Raw genomic sequence first — 17,409 nt, forward strand, 5'->3', positions numbered from 1 at the left:
ACAGCTATAAAGTACATTTATTGCTAGTCAGAGTCAGCACAGTCAACGTGGCTCATCTGCACTCTAATAGAGAATCGAAACATCACAACTCAAACATATAGCTCACGCTATGTCTGAGAGGCAAGATCACAGCAACAGTTGATGTAGATGGCTGTTTTCCTACAAAAACTGGCCCTTGCTTTGACTAGGTGAAATGTGGAGGGTGTAGGGTGTAATCTGTAGGTTTGTTATCTCTACCAGTGTGTTCACACTGTGAAAACAGGATATTGATCATTAAGCGGCATACAAGACAGTTTGCAGAATCACAGTTGCTAAACATAACTGGTACGAAGCACAAAAGTCACACACACGCTCACTTGCCTGCTTCACTATAGAAACTAAGCAAATACTTGCACCACATCGTGGAAAAAAAGAAAGGTTCAATACTTTCCACCTCATTATTTTTAGACAGAGACAGAGCAAAATATCTGCCAGCAGCCCAGTAGAGGAAGAGAGAAGCAATCTGTCTCACTGTCTTTCAGCCTATCTCACCTTAAACATCCTGTGGTCCATTGGTGTGAATGGACTCTCCAGGTCCATTTCATACTCAAACACATCTTCATCCTCCAGAACTTTGTCCAAGAGACCCAGCACCTCATCCTCCTCCATGCTGATCCTCTCTTCTTTCCCTTCTTTTCAATTGCTGTTTGAAGTCATTTCAAGTTTTTACAAGCATGCATCAGCATGCATCAGTGCTTCTGGTGGAAATCTGCCTCTTCTGTCAGAGTATGTTTTTCTGTCTTTCTGTCTCGGTGGAGCAGTAATGTGTCCTCGCTGACACAAACACAGTAACAGCTACTCGCTTCCTCTCTCTCATGCACACACACACACACACACACACACACACACACACACACACACAAACCTCAACTGGCCCGCCTCTGCATGCTCCCTCACACACAAGCTTGAGTGGAGAGTTGGCTACGCCTTCTTTCGTCCCTCCCCCTGGCTCCAGTTCTGTCTTCCTGGTGTGTCAATTCTGGGTGCCCCTTGGTTGAGAGTCTGTCCACCATTTTCCTCTCTGGCCTTAAAGGATCTCTATGTTGCTCTCTCTGTGCATTCATCTCAAATTGTGAGTATTATTAAAGTGACTATGTAAGAAAATTCAACAAGTGTAACCGCAGCTTTAATTTCTTTAAGGGGATTCAACCAGGGGTAAATGGATGCTTTGTAATGGGTCTTTTGACTGATATGCAAAATATAGGGTGAACTAGGGTAATCTGGGACCTATTTTACTTCATACAACAGTTTGTTCCATTTCTTGAATCTGATTGGCCAAGCGGCATTCCAAGAGTGCTAAGTGAAATTTAGCGGTAAGGTGGGCTCTATTCACTCCCATTCAAATGCATCTGAATGCGGGCAGACCGGAAACACAAGTGAAGAAATTTTGTACAATGCTGCATACCAAATGAAAAGAAAACGCAGAAAGTGCCTACAATGGGCACGTGAACGTCAGAACTGGACCATGGAGCAATGGAAGATTGTAAATTATGTTTTCTTTTAGGTCATGTGGACGGCCGGGTGCCTGTGTGGCGTTTACCTGGGGAAGAGATGGCAGCACGAGAAAGAAGGCAGGACGGCAGAGGCAGAGTGATGCTCTGGGAAATGTTCTGCTGGGAAACCTTGGGTCCTGGCATTCATGTGAATATTACTTTGACACGTACCACCTACCTAAAGATTGCTGCAGACCACGTACACCCCTTCATGGCAACGGTATTCCCTGATGGCAGTGGCCTCTTTCAGCAGGATAATGTGCCCTGCCACACAACTGAGAACAACTGAGTTCAAGGTGTGATTTGGCCTCCACATTCAATCCTATTGAGCATCTATCGGATATGCTGGACCAAAAAGTCAGATCCATGGAGGCGCCACCTCGCAACTTAAAGGACTTAAAGGATCTGCTGCTAACGTCTTGGTGCCAGATACAACAGGACACCTTTAGAGTCCATGCCTCACGAAGGTCAGAGCTGTTTTGGAGGCATGAGGGGGACCTACATGATATTAGGCTGGTGGTTTTAATGTTGTGTCTGATCGGTGTATGTGAAAATATTGACAACCCCTGCACTCCAAATAACACGCAACTAAAAAACACATCAATGAAATCCATTCTCAAATCACAACAGTCTTTCCACTTTTTTAATGGGAACTATTATAACATAATAGAGTTACTCAAATAGGATGAAGTTAAGAAAAATGTGGTTTTTGATTTGTAATTATGGGGATTGGAGTGTTCGTTTTGGCATAAGGCTGCAACATAACAAAATGTGAAAATAAATGAAGGGGTCTGAATACTTTCTGAATGCACTGTACCAGCTGCAGTGTTGCCAGATCTCATAAAAATCTAGCAACCTGGTCTGGAAAAACAAGCACAAAATAAGGGATTTGCCTTAACAAAATAAGTGAAAATAAGAGATTCCATTTGATCTCATGTGGGGATAGTAGACATAAAATAACATTTTCAATCAATGTACTCTTAATATTAAATATATTCCCAAAACATCTGAATTTGATATATTTTAAATATACACTTGGCCATATAAGACCAATTAATAACCTAAATCTCCCCCACTATCCTGCATGTGGGAATACAATGCGTGGGCCTGTTTGGACTAAGCGTCACCTTATGCCTTTATACCTTTATTTTATTTTTAATGCTGTACCCACAGACAGCACATGCATAGACTGTGTTGTTCTGGAGATAATGAAGTCCTGAATAAACTTTATACTGATTTAATAACCAACATTGGGGTTAAACAGAAGGGAGCACAAACTCATTGCTCTTAAATCTTTAGCTCTAATAAGCCAGATGAAACCGTACATTAACACAAAGGCCTAAATAAAATAAAAACTACTGATAATTTCATTTTAATTACAGATCTGCTTCTCATTCAAAACCCATCAACTGGAAGATCATCTTAAATCTAAACGCTTAGAAAACTAAAATCACTCCTCTTCTCAACAGCTCCTGTATCAGTCATGTCCTTAGCACAAAAGGTACAGGACAAATTAGGGTTACCCTAATTACTTTATGAGCTTTTTGTTCTTGTTTCAGAGAATTACATCAATAAGCTTGACAGTGATAATTAGTGATGATTACTTCATGAGCAGAAGTCGATGAGAAATCCCTGTTGGTGTCAAAAGAGGATCTACTGTAGTTGTGAGCGACACAACGAATGATGGCACAAAAGTTTGGTGTCTCTGGCATCTCTTTCTCTCACAGAATTTCAATACACAAGCTTGCACGACACTATCCACTTGTGTGATCTGATGTGAATGAATGGCACACCAGTGTCTCTCCCATTCATGAGATGGAGTAAGGTAAGTGTTAAAAGAAAAGCCTCCGCTCGGCAGAAACAGGAGTCTGAGGGAGGGAAGTGATGTCATGGTGATATATGGTCTCTGTTCTCCCTGCTACAACAGATCATACCTAATTAAAGTGAGTGAGAGGAGGTAGAGACAGCACAGAGTACATTTCTCTTCAGGAAATGGCCTGTGTGCTCTCCACGCTTGACTCTCTCTGCAGTCATGCTCCAAATATGTATAAATAGCGTTTACACATCCTGTATACTGACAAAATATAAATATATTAAATATATGTAGTATATATGTAGTAAATATATGGAGTATAGAGGTGGGTGATGAACATTTTATGAAGCTACATGCATCAGTTTAACCACTAGATGGAGATGATGTCATAAAAACTGGAGCCTGGACAAACTCAAACACACGTTAGTATCAATTTCAATATTTTAACACAGATTATTTGTGTCACACAATGGAAATAGCCATGCATGTTTATAATGGCCGCAAATATATGTGACACCTCAATATCAATTTAAATCTCTGAATTGCCCAGCATAAATGGCCAAATACATCAGTCATTACAGGGTGGAGTGTAACGAAATTATTAATAGGGAAACCATTAGTCAAGTTTGCACCAAATTATATTTGTGGGATTCAGAATTTTCAGTGTAAAAATTCACTGGTGGTCCGAGTGAATGGGTGAGATGTCATACATGGGTGATGTCATCAACACTACGACAAAAGATCCCTTACACGTTTCTCTAGAAACATTTCTCAAAGCACTGATATCATTCACTCCATTTCTTTCCTTTTGGAACATGAAAAGGGAACTGAACTCATTGAAAACAGTATAATCAAGACGTCAAATGTCATACACACAAAACAAACATCCTAAAAATTTGAGAAGCTTAGTGCTTAGTGAAATAATAATAATAATAATAATAATAATAATAATAATAATAATCAGTGATTTGAACTTTACTCTAAAAAAAAAAAAGCTCTAAAAAATTACTTATTACTCACCAAATATGATAAAAAAAATAATAATTTATATCATTCCGAAACACCAAATAAAGTTGCATTTTTTTTTTTTCATTTTTCTAATTATTAAAAAACCAATTAAACTAAATGTCTAACAGAAATAATAAGTAAAGCATCTCAACTCTCTTCCTCTTGAAGTTGGTCGGGTAAACGCTCAGATTGTGCAGCGCTGTAATCAAGGCAAATGGAGGCTACTTTGAAAGGAATATTCCAGGTTCATACAAGTTAAGCTCAATCGACAGCATTGGTGGCATAATGCCGATTACCACAAAAATGTATTTCAACTCATTCCTCCTTTTCTGTAAAAAAAAATAATAAATAAAATAATCAAGGTTACTGTGAGGCACAATGGAAGTGAATGGGGATAAATTTGGAGGGTTTAAACACAGAAATGTGAAGCTTAAAATATAAAAAGCACTTGCATTAATTCTTCTGTTAAAATTGTTTATTATTTTAGCAGTAAAGTTGTCTAAATGGTCATTTTTACATTTTAGGGTTTGTTGACATTGTCTTGGTAACGAAGTTGTAAAATTGGCATATTGCTTACATCTAGTGGCTATACTTTTGAAAAGGTGAGTATTTTAACATTTAAAAATTTCCCAAATTCACTTCTATTGTAAGTGCCTCACTTCAACCCAGATTTGTGCTTTTATAAAGAAATTGAGGAATGAGTCAAAATATCAATATTATGCTACAAATGCTGTCGAGTGAGCTTAACTTGTGTTGAACCTGGAACATTTTTGGTCACAACATAATTCATATACTTCCTTTTGTGATATTTCCTAGTTTTGAGATGACCTTACTATTATTCTAAAATGTAGAAAGTTGTTCTAATAAAGAGTTGGTGTTTGGACTGGCAGTGTATATATACACATACAAACACACTTCACTGCCAACTTTATTTTTAAAGGCCCCATACCCACTGATTGTTAAAAGAGCATTACACTGAATTCAGCATGCTGACACACACGAGGTGAGAATGAACTTACAAGCTATGCAAATGTTTAGCAATGCAACCAAACTGTTATGTCAATAAAGCACTTGACTGAAAGTGAAGAAATAAAGTTAGAGAGAGAGAGAGAGAGAGAGAGAGAGAGAGAGAGAGTGTGTGTGTGTGTGTGTGTGTGTGTGTGTGTGAATGAGAGAGAGAGAGAGAGAGAGAGAGAGAGTGTGTGTGTGTGTGTGTGTGTGTGAATGAGAGAGAGAGAGAGAGAGAGAGAGAGAGAGAGAGAGAGAGTGATTGAGAGTGATTGAGAGGGATTGTGAGCTGAGCTGACATTTCCATCAAAGGCTGGTGTTAGAGACAGCGTTCCTAAAAACTACTCTCTCCTCCTACTCAATCTCATTCTATGTGCAGCTCCAGTGATCTTACATTAAAACAACCTCAAACTGCACTCCTCACTCAAGCACACAGCCATTAAAATCAGCCATTATAAACATAAGCTGGCAAAACAACAGATCCAACCAAACATTGATACACCACGACTGAGAGAAAGCATAAAGCTACTTCTAAAATAAGTAATCTTCATATCCATTAGGCCTGTAACGATAACTACTTTTGTTGGACGATACATTACCCCATAAATAATTGCGATAAACAATAATATATGCGAATACAACATTTTATGCCACTGATATAATGATAGTATAATAGCATAATGATGCAAGTACACCCTTTCAAAGAGCAATAAACTTTAACTTTAATTCTTAAGAATATACAGACATTGGAATTGGAATGATTTAGATTAGCTTTTAGGTTAGTTGTATTGCTACTTTTCGTTGCCACTGTTTTTAAACAAAGTTGACATACTGGCTCATTCACGGCTTAAAGCCAAAATGTCCCCACACTGTAGCTGTGGAATGCAGCTTTGAAGCCAAGTCCATTTGGACTTATTCTTCCAAACTTTCTGGATGGAATTATGCAGTAGTCGGGAAAAACACCTTTTAAAACACCTATTAGCCTCGAGTAACACGTAACCTTCTCCTGTCGCTGTCCGCTCTGTGTGTGTGGAGGAGCTGCCTGAGCCCCACCTCCGACACAGAGAGCAGACAAGAGCACAGACGCAGCGCGACTGGCTAAAATGTTGGTAACATTCATTCTTGTCTAAACAAACGCACATGTAAACACAATGGTCAATATCGAGGTCAGCAAAAATTATCAAGATCATTTCTATATATTGTACGATAGGTCAATAACGTAATCATCGTGTCAGGCCTAATATCCACAGAATCTTCTGTGGATACAGTAGTAGATGAGAAAAGGATTGATAGACAATACAAAAAGTGTCTTTAGAAGACAATAGGCCTATATTGTTTTTTTCCATATCATTGAACTTAAGCCTATTATTGGTCTACAGTCCACAGCAATTAATTTTTCAATTGAATTGGTTTTATATTATAAGAGCTTTTCTACGGATGCATCTTTGGTAGCGTTTTGTAATAAACACAGCGTTTTGAGCATACTGTCAAGTTTAACATAGTTTGAAACTTACAAAAAACAACTCTCGAGACCCCTGTATTCATTGTTGTGCTCCATGCAACTGTGTTTGAACACAAGGACGTGTCCTCACCTTATCTGCTGTCTGCTGATGCCAAGTATGGTTTGTTGCCTTCAAAGCTGGAGTTGTGCTTACTGCCCCCTGCTGACTAACAATCGTATAAACATGAATGTGGTACAGTTCTTCAAGCTTAAACTGCTGTGATGGTAGGAAAAACCCTTATTATGGTCTGGGGGCATGATAAATTACATAATTATTTTAAAATAATTAATCGCACTGAATTAATGCGTTACATAGAAAGCCCTACTGGCAAATAAAAAATACAACTCTCTTTTGGCGCCACTCTGTGGACATTTTACCGGGAAAAGGAGATCACATATGTACATTTATTCAGCAAGACTTCCAGCTTCGGCTACAGGGGGCAGTGATTAGAATTTCAGAAAGCACAGACCCAATTTAGCAGCAGAATTTTTGTCCTACTGTTGCTGAATTCACAGTGTGAGAAGTTTGTAATCATCCAGAATAACCTTTTTATTTGAATTCCATGACCATGGAATCCATTGACCTTAACTCTCTGGGGTCGACGGACGGGCCTGCGGAATTACAGCGGAAACAACATACAATTCTCCGGCATTTTGGAGCATAGAGATAAGTGTAAGACATCCTTAGAGACTATAAAGTGTCTACTTTTATTTGTGTACACTCACAATAACAAGAAAATCTTGTGCTTTTGTAAAATAAAGAAAATAAAAAGGGTGAGCTATCAGACGTCTCTGTGTTCACGAGCATATTTCTGAAACACGTCACAAAAATGAACTAAAACTCTGCGAATACTTATCACACAAACATGAAACATATGTCTAAAGAAAGATTAAAATGTCCACTTTTAAATAAAACAATTCAAATGTAAAACAAATATTCTCTTGCAGTGTAATCTGTATGAAACAAAGCGATGTACAGTTTTTACTGGCTCAGCTAATTGTCCCTAATGTGATCACACCCACGGGCAGGGGGCGCCATTCATACGGTAATGTGCTGAGGCGATCAATGCAAATGGTAAACACCCCCGACTGTGCCTTAAAAACAAAGTTCATTTGGAAGATCGAACGATACACAAGTGAGAAAACTCCTGTATAGTGACGAAGGGTTACAATTTTCCTCAGAAGAAGAGCGGGACTCCGATGAACGTTTGTATTTTGAAGAGAGATTTGATCCAGCCGAGAATAAAATTTTGGTTAGTTGACATGCTATTTTATATAAACATGTACATATTTTACTAGTGGGACTGTTTCCAGAATTGCCAGCCAGTATTCAGAGTATTGACATTTTAAATATGTCCTAATAAACAAGATTTAGTTACATACAAAATATATGAAAATGTACTTTTACAGACATTTCAACGTTTCAACTCATCAATAGGGCTTAACACCCTATTTGGACAGGACTAGTTTTCCCTGAGGTCAGGAAAATTTGTGTTGCACAGACATACTTTGTGATTTTATTCCTGTCTGAATCTGGCAAGTATATATTTCTTCTTACACAAATTACCTTCTGTTTTTCATTTCACTCAAGGGTCCTCAGAGAATAAATGCTAATGTCCGTGATTGCTCATTCTGAATTTTCAATGTTTCTCCTCATGTATTTTGACCTACATGAAATACTGTTAAGAATAAGATTATACTTATGTGAGGCAATCATCTTCCTGCTTCCTTCTTTCAATACTATTTAATGCTATTTATTGTATTTTATTTATTCTTTATTTTATTGGTCAGCATTTGACTGATATCAAACATAGAGTACTGATGTAATTCACAGATAAGTCTTGTTTATTTCAGTGGGTTTATTATAAAATTATTAAATCAATAAATTAATTATTAAAAAATATTTTTATATTTATATTTAATATATGTATTAAATGTGTTCAAAGTTCTATCATGCTCACATCTATAAAAACAGACAAATTAAGTTTATAAAACAAACCTCATCCAAACAGGGCTTAAGATGGATTTCATCGATTCACAATGTAAATGTGCAATATAGTCCACAGGTTTTTGATGCTTTCTTTCAAACAGCTGTGTTTAGGTCATCAGATCATTTTGATCAACAGCTGTTGAAAGAATCCCATAATTCTTCTTTCTTTAATGAAACACACACAAACACAAACACACACACACACACACACACACACACACACACACACACACACACACACACACACACGTAAACATGCAGTAGTACCCCAGGTGGAAGCCCTTCAGGTGGAGTGGGCGACACAGCCTCTCCGTCCTGTGCTCGTGCACAGAGATGAGGGGACATTGTGGGAGACTCATCTATGAAGGGCATGGTCTCCGAGCCATCTTGAGACTTCCTGTCCTCTGCCACTTCCCCCTCATAGCCATCAGTGTTGTAGTTCAAATCTACAGGAAAAACAGACAGAAAAAGTAAGGGTTTGAAATGGGTTTGAGTGTGTTTCATAGCCTATCTGCGGGCAGGAAAGTAGGCGGAGCATAAGGATATGATTGACAGCCTCTGCAAGGTAGGATGGGGAGTAGTTGGGAAATGATTGGGTTTCTTTGAGATTCTGTAATGAACCATTACACAGGCTGTTTGTGGCTGACTATGCAATGAGTATGAAAGCAAAATATCAAAGATCTGCATTTGTTCCAGGAATAAAGCAGAAACTAGTGGACATTTATAGACATATACCTTAAAGGAATCTTCTAAGCTAAACACAAGCTCTAATGGCAGCATCCCTCAGTTTGTAAAATAAACCAAAATTGTGTGTAAAGTAAAAGTCAATGGTGCAAGGAATAACACCAGCATCAATGTTTAAATACTCAACACTGGTAGATTGCACTAGATGCAATCTTTCAACTCATGTCATGACCATGCAATGCCGCAACTTTAACTCTGCAACTTGAACACAATTTGCACAAGGATCCTAGGTATAGGCACGAGTACATGAGTACTTGGAAGTGTTTTGAAAGCCCGGCTGTCCGTAAGGTTGTTAATGTGACTACCAGATAGATAACCAGAATAAGAACAGATGAAATGCCTCAAACATACATTCCTTTCCCCTTGAAAAAACAGACACACACACACACACACACACACACACACACACACACACACACACACACACACAGAGAGAACACACACAGAGAACACACTCTGAAAAATGTCAGTCCATCTGTCCCTTGAAACTGAACCCTGAAAACACAAACCGAAATGACACGAGGCATTACAAAAATATTATTTAGCATTATTTAAATATCCTATTATTTAGGTAGAATGTTAGCCTGTCATATTTCACTATCATTGCAAATTTTTCCATACAATGAAAGTGAATGGGGACTGAAAATGTTATTTAATAACATTCTGCCTAACATCTCATGCAGGAAGAAAGATATGATGCATAGATCTTAAAATCTTGGAGAAAATGTGACACTCCCTCAGATATCTTTTTGTCATCCTGGAGGACGGTATCTGATTACAAAGTGGACCAATCACAGTTGTTATGGTCTGCACCGACGTGACACGTTGTTAATTTTTAGAGAGGTGCATGTCAGGCTACGGCATAGGCTCAATGCTAAAGTATTAATCGTCCTTAACAGGTATGATCCATGTTTGTGTATTAATTTACATTGACATTTTAGTAATTGTATTTTGTAGACACTTTTATGCAAAACTGGATTCTAAACATACACTGTATGATTCCTGGGAATCAAACCCACATCCTTGTATTGCTACAGTCATATTTAAATCTCATGGAACTAGTCAAGTTGTCAGTGTCATATTTCTCCTCACAATTAAAAGAAAGGTTTACTAGTATATACTTGATGTCTATTTTTAGGACCGTTAATATTTTCTACATTGTGACATAATTTTCCTTACAATTAAGCAGGGTCCGAAATGAAAACCCGGCAAGCACCAAATGCGGGCAAATTTGTAGTAAAGGTGGATTCAGTGTTTTACTCACATCATTATGTTTAATTCAGACTTCAAATGATGATTGCATGCATTCATTGGGACAATTTTGTAAGCAAAAGTTTAATAAATCAACGCAAACGCATCCTGAATTGGCAGCTCTCTGGTGGTGAGCGGGTCTAAGTCGATTTCTTCCGCACCAGTGGGCACATACCATTAGCAGTACATCTAAATGCAAAATGAAATCAATGTTCATAACATCGGGATGAATTGAATACAATTCTTGGTTTTAGAGTCGATGTGCGCGTAAGTTTTAATTACCCACAACCACATATACAAATTCTTTGGTAATCATTGTATTATAATAAAAGCCGAATGATATTCATGGCGTTCGGTTTCATTAACGGTTCTTGAACGTTCATTCTTCTGGTGATGGGAACAGAAAACAGGACTAAAATACTATTAGGGATGTGCACGATAAATATTAGTTCTGCAATAATTATTCGAATAGCAAAAATACTATTTTTGCTTTGCTGGCCATATATATGGTGAGATGCATGTTAAATCCTGAACACACAAACTAAAACTGGCAGTTATAACAGAATGCACTGGGTGGCGCTGTTGAGTGTGGACACAAGTGGATCACATTTGTTGAGCAAACGGTTCTGTCAGTACGTTCAGATGGACACCAGAAAAGCAGGTTATTGTGAGAATGTGGCTTACTGTGAGAAAGTGGTGTTCCTGTTTAAATGTACTGGATAAGCGGTGTACACTTCACTCTCGTATATGTGCAGCTCGTCACAAACAGCGTCCACATAGCATCGTAATCCCCGCTGACACTTCTGTAAACAATAAACATGGTATCCAAGAAAGACTATGCTAGCGGAGGTAAGGGACATTCCATCACTGTGTATAAATGAGCATAGTCTGGCGTATATACTGGTGTGTATAAATGAGTATAGTTTACTGAGCACATGGATATACGTGCTCAGTATATACGTGGTTTTTCACAACAAAAACATGACATGAGATACAATATAAACATGATAACTATTATGCCGAGTGTTTATATTCATTCTGTATGTTTACTATGTCTGTCTACTTCATTAGCGGTTTCTTTTTCATCACATTGTCTGAGCTTAAATGCTTTCATTCTATTCTTTTTTCTCACCCATTGCTTGTTTAAATATAAAAATAAATAAACACAGGACATGATATAAGCTTGTTTTGAATATAATTAGAAGCTTGTTTTTTAATGGTGATGCAACCTTTATGACTAAAATAATTATTTTACAACGTCTCTTTCTCATTAATTACCTTCATTTAAATAATAGAATATTTGAATATTCCTTTTTTATGAGCTTAAATATTCGAATAACAAATTATTGATGAATGCCCATCCCATCTGCTACTGAATCTACAGCGCGAGATGAAACAAAGCACTACCAGTAGACCGATTCCCAAACAAATTCGTTTTTTGAGCCAGAACTTTTGAATCAACAACGCGAGACATAACAAGTGTCGGTTTAATCTGATTCACAAATACATGACTCTTTTGAGCCGGCTCTTTTTAGTGAATCAAATAGACTTATGAATCTGATGGAGCTGACTGAATTAATTGACTAACTCCAAGTAAATCAAAAATTGCTACTGTGTTGTGTGTACTTTAGGCTCATGAGAGTAACATTTCATGCATTCAGCGCTTGCAGTCTTGCTGTACGTAATAGCAGTAGGGACAGAGTTACCTGGCCGAGTTTTGGTCTGACAAAACAATTGTAAATAATGAAAAATGTAGCAATTAACAAAATAAAAATTCCGTTAATTACATACAAAAGCAAACTTACATACAAATGTAAGTTGAATGTTTACTATCCCCCCCATGCTATGTGAATATGTCCTCACCACTTGTTATCAGATCACCCAAGACGGTTCTTACTAACAGGTGTAAACATGATCTATATTTGCAAATATTTATCATGGAATCTGTGTTTTAACTGTCACACTACAACACAGTGCCACTGTGTGCTATGAGAAAAAGGAAGAGCTTATCAAACTGTGTGTGCGAATATTTACAACCATGCATGAGTGTGTACGTGTGTAGGACTAAACACCAAGAACAATATAATCAAAGGCTAATCTTTACTTCCTGCTTTGAAAAACACACTATAACACACTCATGAAGCTGCAAACACACAGCGCACTGTCCTGTTTGACCTTGATGCCTACTTAATGTATTGTGTACATAGGAAAAGAATCAATTGCTACATCGGTCAACCTGAAGTGAAGCTTTGCCGCAGAAATACTGTAGCCAATTTTATCTACTCGGATAGTTTATGTAGCAACGGATCTGTTGGGAGGGAAAATCCTATATAAATCTGATGGTATAAGATGTTTTAAAGAGATTTACAAAGATGTCACTTGTGTAGCTTGTAGATCAAGAAATAAAATCAGTTTAAGCACTTAAGCTAAACTACATGGGACATCGAAGTCAATGAAAGAAAATACTCTGATCCTATGAAGTCACATGGTTACACTCGCCCATACAGAGAGCTGAGAGAATGTTTCCTATAAGCACAGCACTATACACTTTAAACACACACTCCCTGTCACAAACACACACACTTTATCAGTCTTACCGTGGGGTGAAATTATGGATCGGAGGACACACACCGCTTCGAAGAAGAATGCCATGTGGATGCTATCCTGGCACAGAGAACCAACACAACTACATCTTATCAGAGGACCATCACAAACACACACACACACACACACACACACACACACACACACACACGGAAGTAGCAAGTAGGAACCTTTGAAAATGTTGTATTAAAATATATGGAAATAGAATTCAAAGTAACAGGAGGCCAGGCTGCATGTGAAATATGGTGCGCCCTACACCGCATACACACTAATGCACAAAAGATCAATGGTGTATTCTATTGACAACACTATGTGAGTAGGGACACATTTGTTTGGTTCAGCTGGTTATAGTATAATATAGAAGATTACAAATCTATAAGCAACTAGCCATGATACATTTCTGTCCCAGTTATTCATGTTGTTGTTATTTGTTAAACAGTGTGATGGGGTTGACATCTGATATTCATATTTCGTTGGCAACAGTTTTAAAAGCCATTTCTCAGACATTACAAGACCAAGGACACCGCAAACTGACTTCTTCAACAGACTTTTCTCCTAGGAAAATTATATAGGGCGCACATCCTGTTTCTTGAGTGGTTTGTGGGTGTATCGGTCTGTAAAATTGGATTTTAAGCCATTTTCCACCAGACAAGGAGAAATGTTCATGTGGAAATGGTAACAACTTCATAATAGTTGTTTACTATCCTGCTTTCCATAACTGCAGCAAGTTGTAAAAGTCAACAGTCTGGTGCTGTAAGAAACAGCTGTGATGAAACACATTACATCAACACTAGCTGGGAACCATCAAAATGTTTAGCATTTTTTAAACACGCTTCTAAAAAATTTGACTAAAATAATAATTTATTTAATAATTAAGCCAATTAAAAATAGGTTTCCATCCACTGCGTTATGTGCATTCTCATGAGGGAGCTGCCTTGTCATGATGGAGCAGCTGAATGACCTCTCTGCTTTGGGGACAGTTTTATTTGCAAGATTGGAGCAAGTATCTCATTTTATTAAATGCATCCACGAGACACCGCAGAATAAGTGTAATATCTGATAAAATGTGGGCTGAAATCTCAAGCCAGTCTCTGCATACCAAGGAGCGCCCGCTCTCAAAACTGTACTGGCGGATTGTGAAGACCCACTTCATCGACCAGCTGTGGGTTAAACACTTCTTAATGACAAGCGCTATGTTCAAAGAATTGTGTGCCAAGGTGGGACCTTTCGGTGAGAAAGTCACATCAAGCTATCGGACACCAATAGCACATGCGCGAATAGTGAAAACACATCAGCGTTTGGCGAATAAACCATTTCAATCACCTTAATGAGCATTTTAACTACTGCAAAACTCTAGAAATACACCTCCTATCGCATTAAATTATAAGCGAATTTAGAACGTTTAATCGTATATCAAGCGTTGCATTCAGGATTGGTATCAGAGTGATATGCATCCTTTACAGTGGTGTAGCAGTTGTCCAATATATTTCTTTCTCTGGTGAGGCATGTGATGTGTTGTTTGTATTTTGGCTGTTCACGGGTGAGGATAGCGTTATTTAAATCTTCCAGAATAAAGATAAGAGAGTCCAGGTGCTGTTGCCCCGTGTCTGTGATGTGATCAGCCAGCTGTTGCAATGCTGCGTCCACGCATGCTTATATGGATATAAACACTCACCAGAATAGAGGAGGAAAACTATCATCTTCTTCAACGCTGTTACATCTGTACACCAACATAATAATATAAGTATATATATATATATATATATATATTGCACATGAAAATCCATGGAGATCAGCAGTTACAGAAATAATCACCTGCTGCCACACGATTGGCTGATTAGATAAATCGCATGAATAAGTAGATGGTGTACAGAATAAAGTGGCTGGTGTGTGTGTGTATATATATATATATATATATATATATATATATATATATATATATATATATATATATATAGAGAGAGAGACTGACTATACAAAGTATATATGTTTATTATATAGTAATAATAATTATTTTACATTGTCAATTATGAATGCAATATTATCAATACTGTAATAATACAAATAATGATAGTAATGTATATATTACTAATATATAATTAATATTACTATAATCATTTTTATTATTACTATTTATAATAGAAATCTTATATTTAAATATATATATTTTATGGAATTGTTATTTGTACTGTGTATATATATATATATATATATATAATGTATTTATTTATTAATATCATTGTTTCAATTATTACAGTATTGATGATAATAATATATTATAAATAATAATAATAATCAACATTATAATATAACAATATAATAATAATATAATGTAATAATATTAAATGTAAAACATTACATTGTAATTTATAATATTTACTATATTTATTATGCATAATTTCAGTTTTTCTATACATGTTTATTATGATTAGATATTATACAAATAAGTAGAATATAGATATATAAATTATACAAATAATATACAAACAATAAAGGGGTCTCCAATCTTTTTGCTGCCAGGTCCAGGCCACTCTGCTCTCTTTTCAAGGGGGGCCGGAGTGAGCCTACGATAATAATATAAAAAAATGTATGCATCCAGTTTACATGTGGTCTTCATCCTGCCTAAACTGTATATAAAAAAATATTCCAGTTGCATGAATTGATTGACAGGGGGCTTGGTTGCTTGAAGAATAAATCACTGATAACAAGCAGAGAGCAAATATTCCCTCCTTCCTTCATAATATAAGTAGCCTCCACTCAGTCGATAAATCAAACTGAGGAAAGTTTCTGCAGAGACATTGACCCTGAGGACGTTTAAATCTGCCACACTTCTGATTTAATGCTGTGCACTCAGCACTCACAAACAGCCAGAAAGTTTCTACTGGAACGAAATATGATCCATAACTCACAGAATGCAATGAAACAAAATACTCAGAAGAACATTAAATGTGTGCCATTAATCAGATGTGTGTTTGTGTGCGTGAGGGCTGTTGTGACCTACTTGAGACTGTCACTCGGTGTCAAGTGCATTTTGCATCTTAATGGATTGACAGTATTGTGTAAAAAGAAACATGAATGTGAACACTTCTAGCTACAGTATGCAAGCTTTTGTGTTATGAATGCAATCCATAACGCAACACAAATGCATGCTGCATTCTCTGTGTTGCTGACATTAGCCTACAACAGTTTGAAGAGATTCTTGCTGAGCAAGTTAAGGTTGGTTTGGTTTGGTTGGTCGATCAAAACTAAAAACTCTGTACTGTGGTCTAATGGTCAGCACATATGCTGTAAAACATTGAGCTGTGGTGCTTGTGTGGTTGATGCAAGTTCAAGTCTGGCACTTAACATTTCACATACAGAATAAGTCCCCTCTTTTCTCACCACTATTTTCTGTTCTTTCTCCAGTATCCCTATCAATAAAAGGACAAAATAAATAAAAACACTACTGGTTACACCATTATTAAATTGTAATCAGTTGTGATGTTGCATCAGAAGTTCATGTGGATTGCGCAATGCTCCAATGCTCAAGGCTTCTTCTGATGAACCTCACGTCAGCTACTGTCAATTACACACAAATGCCCAGAGTGGATGCTGATTTTCCTTATAGCCAGCCAGCTAGCATTTAGCCCAATCGCTATCAAACAGCAGCTAGTTTCCATGGTGAGTGCCCAGGCTGCCATGACAACCTCTTTCTGCAGTCAGTGGCTGAATGAGAATAAGAGGTTCCTGAATACAAAACAAAGTTCTATTTATAGGGATGTTGGCTTTACAGGTGACAGCTAAATGAACGTACAATAGAAACAAAAGGAGCATACCATGAAATCACAAGTTATAGTGGCGTACACAAATAAATACCTTTTTAAACATAGTGACATGTAGTGATCTAATTATGTGAAAAAGATATGCATTATCTGTAAAATAGGTGTTTAAATATTCATAGGCATTTTGGTGTCTAAAT

At 37.2% G+C, this 17,409-nt stretch overlaps 1 protein-coding gene across 6 annotated transcripts in view; it reads right to left on the reverse strand.

Annotated features, from left to right (window-relative positions):
* LOC127643319 (active breakpoint cluster region-related protein-like) overlaps nucleotides 1-17,409 on the reverse strand; it is a 212,727-nt gene that overhangs the window by 125,320 nt on the left and 69,998 nt on the right. For 3 of the 6 annotated variants that reach the window (XM_052126007.1, XM_052126008.1, XM_052126012.1), the window contains exon 2: nucleotides 9,120-9,298. In XM_052126007.1, coding sequence (XP_051981967.1) covers nucleotides 9,120-9,298 — 179 coding nt within the window. Of the gene's footprint in view, nucleotides 1-531; nucleotides 836-9,119; nucleotides 9,299-11,531; nucleotides 11,651-13,444; nucleotides 13,557-17,409 lie in introns of those variants that run through there. The other 3 variants (XM_052126011.1, XM_052126009.1, XM_052126010.1) reach the window with 3 other exon arrangements.

Source organism: Xyrauchen texanus, chromosome 4 (genome assembly GCF_025860055.1).
Source record: "Xyrauchen texanus isolate HMW12.3.18 chromosome 4, RBS_HiC_50CHRs, whole genome shotgun sequence".
Classification (NCBI taxonomy): Eukaryota; Metazoa; Chordata; class Actinopteri; order Cypriniformes; family Catostomidae; genus Xyrauchen; species Xyrauchen texanus.